Genomic DNA, 11,189 nt, shown 5'->3' on the forward strand with positions numbered 1-11,189 from the left:
GTGTACAGTTGAGCTGAGTTCGTATTTAAAGAATTGTCTGGCTTGCTTTTAAAATCCAAAGAATGTTCTAGTGATAGTTTTCCTTAATTCAGTTACACTGACAGCTCTAAAACACGCCTGTATGGCCCTCACGTGTGTATCAGATTCATGCAGCACCAAACCAGTGTGGCTGCCTTCGTTATCTCTTGCTGTGTAACCAGCCACCTCAAAGCTTGGTAGTTCTCGAACAACATCAGATCAGAGTTTGGTGGAGCTTGGTTTTGCTCCGCTCAGTGCTCTGGGGCTGCTACGCTTGGGGTCGGCGTGTCCATTTGGACGATGGCTGGCAGTGGCTCAGTCCGGCAGCCTCGGTCCCACTCCCGGGGCTGCTCGGGCTTCTTCACAACATGGGGGTTGGGTTTTAAGAGAAGAAAGCAGGTGTGCAGTGCTTTCATGATTTAGCCTCAGAAGTTATTGAATGTAACTCTTCCCACACTCTCTTGGTTAAGTCAGTCACAAAGGCCCACCAGAATTCAAAAGAAGACATTGATTCCACCTCTGGCTGGGCGGGGGGGGGGGGGGCAGCATTCTAGAAATATTGTTGTGCTCACACTGTCTGCCTCACTAGCTGATTACGGTCCTTCCTTAACGTGTGCTGTGAAATGCTAAATAGCCATAGGCCTCTTGGCTTTTAAAGAGTCCTCACATTTGGGTCTCTTTGGATGAATTACACATGCTACCTACCCAAGGTACTTGCCTTCAGTATAGGTTTCCCACACTTCCATCTGCACCAGATCCTAGCTTTAAGAGTTTCTCCGTTGTCCAAAATTAGTTACACTTAGATGGCACAGTGAATTGAAGATGATATATCAAGAACTGAGGAATCTGATAACAACATACGAAATAATTAACAAAAGATGAATAATATTTTTGATGGGTGAATGTCCAGCTTTGTGGAGAGAAATTACCAGGTGTTAGCCAGAACACCACCTGACCACTAGTGTTATTCGTGGCACCTTCCGAGTGAGCATTTTTCACAAGGGAGACCTTGATTCCATCCAAGCATGAAGTGCTGCTGTCAAACATTGACTCCCTGAATACCTTTCAGGTCAGGGTTAAATCATTAAAGAGTACAAAGAGATGCAAACACGAGCAAGTGAGCGTTCTATAAGAATTCATTGTTTGTCTTGAGTAATTACTGCTAAACATAGTTTAAGACTCGGACCAGAGTTGAAAGAAATAGCTGTATTAAAAAGACATTAAATAAATCGGAGCTGGAACTTTTAGTGTTAAGGGAGGTTGAGTGAGAACTCTTTTTATGCACTTTTTTATTAAAATATGTTTGCAGACTTAAGGGCTGTAGGGACAGAGATGGGGAGTTTAAATCTTGTATGGTGTTCACTGAGTTTCAGTATATTTTTCAGGTTGTTTTGCAAAAACACTTGTTGAGCATGTTGGTATGAAGAACCTGAAGTCCTGGGCTAATGTAAACCGTGGTGCCATTATTCTTTCTAGGTATGTATGATGTGCGCCTTTCTACGCAGGGCCCTCCTCCTGAATGCCTATTCACGCAGAAGGCGCTTCCTTCACCTTCTTTCTCGCTTCCGATCTTTGTTCCTAATCGTTCACAGTCACTCAGGGTCTAGACAAGTGTACCAAATAGTAGAAACCAGGCCTAACTCTTCCAGTCAGTCCTTACTCATCCGCCCTCTTCTGGATTCAAGGATTGTAAAGTTGTGACATTCACAAGGTCTCATTTGGTTGTTTCACCCCATTTATGGTTTCAACCAAAATATAATTGTATTCTCTCTCTCTCTTTCCCACTCTCAGGAAAGCTCTTTACATATGACTAATTTATAGAGATCCCTTTCACTACCTCCTTTTCCCCCCAGATTATGGAGCCCTCCAACACCCAGTTATTACAAATTATATAATTCATAGGACTTGCCAAGTTCTGGAGCTTTATTCTTGCCATTATTAATTACTTATCTCAAAAAAAGAGATCTATACCAACTAGTTCACCTAATGCATTTAACATTTGTTTGACTTAAAATAAACATTACGAAATAATAAGCCTTTAGTTCAGCTAATATCACAACTCCTAACCTGGTCCTCCTTCCTGTAAGCCTATTGCAACCCATTTCCACCATCCTGAGAGACAGATGCAGAAGAGACCACATCACTTTTTTTGTTTTGTTTTTTTCTCTTCAAAATGTTGTTTTATTATTATTACCACCTTTTGATCTCCTTTATCCCTATCCACACCTTCCCCCGGACCCTCCCCCAAACACACATACTTCTTGCCTCTGGCAACTACCAGTCTCTTCTCTGTATTTATGAGCTTGGTTGGTTTTGGTTTTTTGAGTTTTGTTTTTTTTGTTTTGTTTTTCATTAGATTCCACATACAAGAGGGGCATCTGGGTGGCTCATTTGGTTAAGCACCTGCCTTCAGCTCAGATCATGATCCTGGGGTCCTGGGATCGAGCCCCATGTTGGGCTCCCTGCTTAGCGGGGAGTCTGTCCCTTTCCCTCTACCCCTCCCCCCACTCATGTTCTCTGTCTCTTTCAAATAAATAATATTTTTTTAAAAAGATTCCACATATAAAGAGAGATCATACAATATTTGTATCATTTGATGGTCTCACCACGTTTATGGTTTTGACCAAAATTGTAATTGAGTTCTTTTTAATGGATTAGCCTTGTCCCTCTGAAAACTATGACAGAGTTGCTTTTTAAATCATGACTGACTTTACATGCAATTTTCTTTTGTGATTTCCACGTATTCTTAAAAGGATTTTGGAGGCATTTGCTAGTGAAGTCTGCAAGCTAATTGTTTATTTCTAATTAAAATGGTAGAAAAGTGATGATTTGTGAATTGTGGCATGCGCTCCACTTGTTTATTATTCTCCAGACAGAGTTATGTAGAGTTTATAATTCACAGGTCATTGAAACTTCAACTTCCATGCGTTCTATTCCTGGATGTGAAAGCCTTCTATTGACAACATCCATTTAAAATAGATTGGTTTGTGAAGCAATCACTGTTGATTTTTTTTTTCCCCCTGCTGTGTTACCGAGGTTTGGAAAAAGATACCAATCTTAAATTTGAATTTCCCACAGTGTTTCACGTACAACAAGCCATGCAATTTAATCTGCATTGTTTGTAAATGTTACAAGTCTTTATTCAGTATATAATTTGACTTGGAACACATAGACTCACAGATACACTCGGGCATTCATTTCTTTGGGTAGATCAGGATCTCCAAATATGTGGGTGGTGCAGATCATTTTGTTCATTTCTCATTGAAATTAGCTAATTTTCCAGTTGATGTTGAATAGTCAGAATCCTTTAGCTGAAACATGGACGTATTTAATGTGAAGTTTTTTTACCGGGCATTTAGAGTGTTAACATGTCCTACTGACATATCCTTTCATTAACACTCAATTAACTAAAAATTTCAGCCGTGCCATGCAGTTAATTTGTAGAGCTTGCTCGTCGATCATAGCTCCATTTGGGTGGATTTCAAACATCAGAAGGCTACTGCAGGTTTATTGTGGAACACTACTTAGAGGTGAACCACTAGTACAATATTTGAGGTTCTGAAGGGAAGTTGAACTCCAGATCACCTAACACTTGATTAATACAATAATCAGTGTTATGTGGTTTTAGAATACTGTCACGTGCTTGACTTGTTTGGTAAAATTCTCTGCTTCTTTATATTTTACTTCAAACTCATGCAGTGTTTTTCCCCCGTAAATCTTTTTTACAATAAGTGAAAAGGCATCCTGGGTAAAAAAAAAAAAAAAAAAAGAAGAGTTTCAGCCTTGTATGCAGTCTGAAAAATGACTCAGGGAAACAGAATTCTCTAGCGTTTAGAGCATCATGGGCTCTAGGCTCACTGCCTGGGTTCTAGTCCCAGCTCACTGTGTGGTCTTGGGCAAATTATTCAGCTTTTCTGAAACTTAGTTTTTTTGGTCAGAAAACCAGATTCGGGATCATCACAGGTCGTTGTGCAGACTGCATGAGATGGTTACGTCCAGTGCGTGTGTTCAACAAATACTAACCTTTATTACTGCTGTGCATTATGTCACTATGTGCTTAGCCGGTATAGAAGATAAAAACCGCCCGGTGAGTCACAAACCTGTTAAAAGGGACTTGTAACAACTTCCTCGGCTTTGCAGGTGGCGGGCTGTACTTGTCGCTTGTCTCCCGCAAACAGCAGCTGCTGCCTGGCGCTGCTGACTCACCCTCCTCTCTGTGCACGTGGTGGAAGGCCTCAGGACCAGGGGCTTTGGGAAGTGCCATGTGATTGGTTCTAGGATGCGTTTCAGAGGTCAGCATTAATGTGTGGTCGTGAAGAGGGGGGAAGCCAGGAGACTCAGCCCTGGCGTTCTACAGGCAGGCCCCTGTGTCCCAGCCCCTGTTTAAAGTGAAAGGGGCCTTCCCGTTGCCAGCCTCCAGGACTCCATGGACTCCATTCACTTGTGGGGATAGAGCTTTCTAGCAAGGTTTCAGAAAGTGGAGCTGACTTGTTTGTTTGTTTTAATGGCTCACGTGTATTGAGTGCTTACTAAGGGTCAGGCTCTGTGTGGGTGCTTTAGGTATGAGATCATTTGAGCCTCAAAAACTCTCTGAGGTAGAAGGTGGATTGTGTTGCTGATCCCATTTATAGGTCAGGAAACAGTCTTAGAGAATTTAAATAGCATGCTCCTGCTTGTACAATTACTGAGTGGCAGAGGTAGATTTCACATCTAGGCCATTAGGCTCCAAGGTAAAGCTGCTCACCCCTTCCCACGTTTTAGCTACAAAGTTGAGGAGGCTGACTCTTCCCTGCTTCCCTGGCGGGCCCTCTGCCTTTCCTCTCTGCACCCCTCCGCTCCCGCTCCTTCGGTCACATGGCACTTCTCGGCCATCTGCTCTGCACGTGTGCTGCCACGAAATCAGGAAGTAAAACCCAAGGTTTCTGTTCTTGAGTTCATCTCGGTGGGGAAGGGAAGATAGAATACATGCAGGAAATACTTCTAAGACAGGGTGTTAATCACAGTGAATGTCGGACCAATTCTGTACGGGGCGGAGTTGCTCCTACGTGGGAGTGACTCCCAGCAAGATTAGAGAAGGTTTTCTGTTGATGTGGTTTCAGAACGTAGGCTACCAGCCCCCATCATTCAGCTGGAGAATTCAAACGATGTACTTATAATTACAAGACTTGTCTCACAAATCACTGAATTGTTTATACCTTGTGTCGTGATAGTAATTGCAGATGATTAGGGGTTTTTATGAAACATGATTTCTTTGTTTGTTAATCTTTGTCTTCTCTCTTCAGCCTTCTCCAGAGTTCCGATCAAGAAGTTGCACACAAAGTCAAGGCTGGATTGAAAGGCCTCATTCCAACACTGGAAAAAAACAAAAACACCAGCAAAGGAATAGAAATGCTACTTGAAAAACTGGCCGCATAGTGGACACGGTTAAGAACAAGAGAGAATCATTTTTCCTGTCCTCTTTTCCCAGTGTGGAGAAGAAAGGCTCGGGTCCATCTTCCTGGGAATCTGGGTGCTCTGTATATGTTTCTTTTTTGTATAAGAGGTCTATTTATAAAACGATTTCTAAAAATGGTCTTTTTTTTTTTTTTAATCCCAGCCAAGTCCTCTATCATACTGAGTAGTGAGCAAATTAGATGTGAGGCGGTAACATAAGAGTTTAACCGTCCTAGACATTGGGACCAACCAAATACATACCACGTAGGAGCATGAGTTGATTCAAGAGAGAAGACGTCTTGAGAAGCAGTAGTCTGAGAAGGCTTCATGGAGGAGGTGGGGCTTGGGGACCTTGAAGGAAGGCAGGGCTTAGCAAGAAGGAGCCCAGGGTAGTCTGTGGTGGGAGCAGAGGTGAAAGTGAATAGTTTTGCTTGGGGGAACTTCCGGTAGCCTTGGGGTTTGGGGGCTACAGGGAGGGGGATACCCTGCAGCCAGAGCAGCCGCCTTCCCCGCTTCCTTAGGGATTGGGTTCCAGGTTAGGTTTTGTTTGAAAGGCCCTGGAGTAAGGAAAGGCTCCTAGGGGGACATGTGCTACAGAAATGAGGGCATCACCGTGGTAGCGGTGTTAAGATCAAGGTCACTGGGAGAATCTCCCTGTCTCTGGAGCCAGGTCTTCCAAGGAGCTAACCCCTTGTGATAAGACTTTCTGCCTTGAGACTTTGCCTGAAATAGTTGAAGCCTTTATAGGGTCTGCGTTAGAAGAAAGGAGATGCACGTTTGTTAACAGTGCTGCAGAAGTTTAAGTGTGAGGAGGTTGTTTGAATTTTCTAACTGTGCTTGGTGGTCAGCAGCCCAGGGTGGAAGGGTTGGTAGACTCCTCAGGGCCCCTGTAGCCCCCACCTGCTTGGATTCCAAGCCTCGGGGCTTTCTCTAGCCCGGGGACAGGACGCCCCCGCCCGTCTGCCCCTGCGCTCCACCTGCTGGAGAACTGCTGTGCCTTGTTGAACCAGACTGCGCGGCCCAAGACAATCCCCCACATATAAGACACCAGCATCCCTCCCTCCCCCCTCTCCTGCCGGGAACATGGAACCCACCCGGGGAACAGAAGAGCTGATACCTGTAACTGGCCTTTGGCTTGGAGCCTCAGGCTGGAGGTGGGATGGGATGAGGAGGTAGATGGGGAAAAGGCCACATCAGAGCTTGCTTTCGTTTGACGAACACATTGTGAGTGTGTTTTCCATACAAAGGGCGCGTTGAGAAGCGGAAAAAAAGCCCTACTATTTGTTCCGTCTAGGAGACTAAACAAAGTACCATACGTCATTTTCAAATTGGAGCAGAACCAAAGCAGCAGCCCTTCCTCCGCACCCCTGCTTTGCCCTGTCCACCCAGAAGTAAGGACTTCCAGTTCTTTTCAGCTCTGCTTAGTTCGTAAATACAGATGTGGGTTTTTGTTGGTTTTTTTTGTTTGTTTGATCTATTAGTTGTAGGCATTTTCTTTTGACTTCTGTTATAGGAAAATATAGATTAAGACTTTTCACTGCCCTGGGGGGGCACCTGGGTGGCTCAGTCGGTGAAGTGTCTGCCTTCGGCTCAGGTCATGATCTCAGGGTCCTGGGATCGAGCTCCCGAGCCCCGCATCAGGCTCCCTGCTCAGCAGGAGGTCTGCTTTTCACTCTCCCCTCTGCCCCTCCCTCCCACTCCTGCTCTCGGTCTCTCTCCAATAAATAAATAGTATCTTTAAGTCATTGGTGGATTTTAAGGAGCCTGGCCAGTGAACCTTGGAAGTGGTGTTCCTGGGAAAGGTTTCTTAGACCATAGACCCCCGAGGAACAGTCCCTTTCCTGCCAGCCAACCTTAGATGTGCTGACGATGCTTCGAGCTGGTGTCTTCTTGCGGCCGTGGTAGAAGAGAGCGTGCTGATGACGGCTGAGCCAAAGGTGGGAAGTCGAGCTGCGGATAAATCAACACCTGGAGCTGTCCTACTGCTGGACGTGTGGTTAGGTGAGACAGTAAGCCCATTTATCAGGCCGTTTTGAATTGGATCTTGAGAAACTGTCAGCTGAAAGTGTGCTAACCTGACTATCTCTGAATCTTAATTTCCACACTAACACATTGAGTCAACTGGCATTCCTGTTTTTCCCTTAAACACTCCTGCCGGAGCCAGCTGGCTTTCTGGATGTCCTGAGGAACTTCGGTACAACCACCACCATCATCCTGGGCCTTCCCTCCATTTCTCCTATGGAAAGCCCATTTCCAGGATCCCATACATTTCTCTTTCTTATTTAACACTCTTGAATGAGGCACAATCTGTAATAACCTCCTATGAAAGAATGCAGATAAAATTTTAAAGTCCGCATGTCTTCATTCACACCCTTTCACACCTGGGTACCTAGTTTAGCTGGATATAGAATTCTGGTTTGAAATTAATTTTGCCTCAGAATTTTAAGGACATTGGTCAATATTTTCTTTGATGTAGAGTTGCTGTGGAAGCTGAACGCCATCCTTATTCTCAGTTTTTTTAATATGTGGCCTTTTGCAGGGGAGCAGGGCTTCTGGGGGAGGTTAGCACTGTTTCTAATCCCCAGCTGCCTTATCTTGCAGGAAACTGTGCGTTGGTATATGACACGTGTCTGTTTTCCATGCTTCATGCTGGGCACTTGGCAACGTTGTAGAAGACTTAGGCTCTTCCATTCTGGGAGTTACATTATTCCTCTGACTTTTTTTTTTTTTCTGTTTTCTTTCTTCTTTGGAACTCCTGTTAACTGCGATTTTGAGTGCTTGGTTTGATCCTCTAATTTTTACTTCTTGGGCTTTGGCTTTTTCCTTTGCCCAGAAATGAGTGACATATTTCCTCTGCTTCTTCCACCAGCCCTTCCCTTCCCACGGAAGTGTCCTCTTTTTGTGCCTTGGATGTGCTTATGTCTCAGGATGTTGTCTTTTATGTTTATTTTACTTCATTGTGTTTTACTTTGCTTTGTCTCCCTTGAGACTGTTATCTGCTCTTTGTTTATCTTGGTCTCTGTCCTATGTTTGAGGCTCTCCTAGAGAGATCTCTGGCTCTCCCTCTACATTTCAGACACTGGCAACTGATGAGAAAGGGGCAGGTGTTTTCCTCTTCTCTCCTGCTGAGGGTTCACTGCACAGGTGTGGAAGCTGCTGTTGCACCAAAGCCCTCCAGATGTCAGGATCTGTTGGCCTTCCATCTGGGGCCTTTCAGTGCCTCTGGAGAGAAGTCCACCTGGCAGCCAGTACTCTGGCTGCTCAGCACTCAGGGCGCAGATTTGAGTTAACCCAGCGACTTAGAGTAAGGAGAGCGCCTCTCCCTCATGCTCTCTCGTTCCTGGGCCCCAAACCTGGAGGAATTGAACCCGTGCAAGTCCAGAAAATACACTGTCGGCCTTCTGCCAAGATACAGAGTGATAGTAAACCAGTTTGGGGCAGTCCCCGTTTTCCTCCCCAGGCGTCTCCGCAGTACCTAGAACCTCACACTGCCAGCATTTTGCATCTATCATGGTGAGAATTCGCTTGCTCCCCACATGCACTTGGCATTCACCTTTCTCTGCCCTGCCTCTTTCTTCACTGCTTTCGCTTCTTCCAGATTATTTGTTGCTAGTGCTCACTCACCGATAGCTTTTCTCCTCTTTACTCTGTTCTTGTGAGTTTGGACCATTTTTATTTTGAGCAGAAATCTACAAATGGTTTTAACCAAACCGAAAGCAACCGGGCTGGCTGAAGGGTTTATTTTCCACGGAAAGAGCTTGATTTGAGAATGTCTTTAATTTCCAAATAGAGCTTTTTGCAGTTCTCAGATTGCACCAACCCCATACTTTTCCCTGGAATCAGACGTTGCCTACAGGGAAGGAAGAACCTTGTTTTCCTTTTAAGCCTGGGGTGCTGTGCGTTTGCATAATGGAATAAGGACTCCTGCAGGAAATGGCTTCCTGCATGCTCGCTCTCAGAGGATTGGCTCTTACATGAGATGGCACTTGTCTTACTATTTTCAAAGAAGTTTTGAAAAGATTACATCTTAAAAGTCTTGGAAAGATGAGGGTGTGTGTGTATTTTTAGAATAAGAGAGCACAAGGTCTCAAAAACAGCAGTTAATACTGAGTCACTAACCATAAACATTCTATACCCAAACTAATGAACTAAACGCAAAAATCTGCTGCTTGAGCTCTTTTCTCACTTGTGACCTTGCTTAACCCAAGGAAACTAAGTTTATAATAATCTGCACCTGGTACAGGGCTGACTTCTTTGAGTTTTTGTGTTGGAATTCTAACCCCCCTCCCCCAAGTGCCTCAGAATGTACCGTATTTGAAGACAGACCTTTAAAAGGGTAAGTCAGGTAGAATACAGCCCTAGGGGTGAACCCCAATCCAGTATGACTGGTGTCCTTACAAGAAGATGAGGACACAACCCACATAAAGAGAAGACCACATGAAGACAGAGAAGACAGTGTCTACCAGCCAAGGAAGGAAGCCTCTGGACGGAACCCACCTTGCTGACCCCTTGATCTTGGACCTCTGGCCTCCAGTACCCGGAGGAGATGAAGTTGTGTGGTTGAAGGTACCCAGTCTGTGGTATTTGTTATGGCCACCAACGAATCCATCTTTTCTCACCTCAGTTGAAAACCACCACCACCAAAGTGACCCAAATTCCCTAACCTTTTCCCCAGTGAATTCTTAAAGCTTTTAAATGACCATTCTTACCCAAGAGATAGAGCTTGCTATTTGGATCCCACGACTCCCACTTTTCTGAGCAGGAACTAGATGGCGGCTCTGCTCTGCATTCCAAAGTGTGCAAACAGACGCTGATTGCTGTGTACATGTTTGTACCCCAAGCAGTGCCTCGGAAGATGTGCTGCTGGTTCCACTCCCATCCCTATAAAGGAATAGTGTTTGGAATCTTTTATCAAAATGTTTTATCCAATTTTTAAACATGGATTCATGCCCCCTGCTGAATCTACGTGGACAAAGCTGCAAAAACGTGGTACTGAGAAATTTTGGTCCATGCTCTCTTGTTCTGAGGGGAATTAATTATGTCTTGAGGTAGAATAATTAGTGCTGAGTTGTGCCCGCTGGGTGATGACCACTTGAATGGAAGGTGATAGGAATCTGGTAAGGTTATGAGAATCATCTGACTGTGCTCTTGATGATTATAATCAAGCATAATGAATAATTCAGATATTTTAAATGATTTCCAGATGCTTGAAAACAGACTTGACTTTTAGATAGAAATCCTCCTGCATTTGGAATGCGTATTTTTACTGATACACCTACCAGTAAAGACATGACTCGCTGTGACGTTCAACAGTGTGCGGTGGTGGGAAGAAAGACCAGGCTTCTTCAAGATGGGTGTGTGACAGCAAGAAAGCCACGTGGGGGAGAAAAGACAAGTCAGGTTTTCTTTTTCTTGCCAAATCAACAATTGTGCTCCATCCTTATTGCTTAATACCTAAGTCTAGTTCCAAATATTGAACTGTTGGAATCCACTGTGTCTGCTTGTGTTAATAACCTGGTGGACTTACGTTTTTGTCTGGCACCCCTGGGGTTCCCCTCCCACCTTTCACGGGCCTGCCTCTACCAGGTGCATATGACCCAGGTCTCCCAAATCACCACCGTTCCCTTGGCCACGATGATTAGTTAATGGGTACCGATACTCTCATAAAGTAGCATCTAGTTAGCCTCTGGGGTGGGAGTAATACCAGCTTGAGCATCCTGGGCCTTTGCCAGAGAAAC

General features: G+C 44.6%; 1 protein-coding gene across 2 annotated transcripts in view; it reads left to right on the plus strand.

Annotated features, from left to right (window-relative positions):
• The window catches only part of PUM3 (pumilio RNA binding family member 3), a 46,392-nt gene extending 40,805 nt beyond the window's left edge, over positions 1–5,587 (plus strand). Inside the window, exons 17-18 of one of the 2 annotated variants that reach the window (XM_036076081.2) lie at positions 1,404–1,494; positions 5,301–5,587. In XM_036076081.2, the coding sequence (XP_035931974.1) occupies positions 1,404–1,494; positions 5,301–5,433 (224 nt within the window). In that variant the 3' untranslated portion in view covers positions 5,434–5,587. The remainder of the gene's footprint in view (positions 1–1,403; positions 1,495–5,300) is intronic. The other variant, XM_036076082.2, reaches the window with a different exon arrangement.
• The last annotated feature ends 5,602 nt before the right edge of the window (positions 5,588–11,189 follow it).

This window comes from Halichoerus grypus, chromosome 14, assembly GCF_964656455.1.
Source record: "Halichoerus grypus chromosome 14, mHalGry1.hap1.1, whole genome shotgun sequence".
Taxonomy (NCBI): Eukaryota; Metazoa; Chordata; class Mammalia; order Carnivora; family Phocidae; genus Halichoerus; species Halichoerus grypus.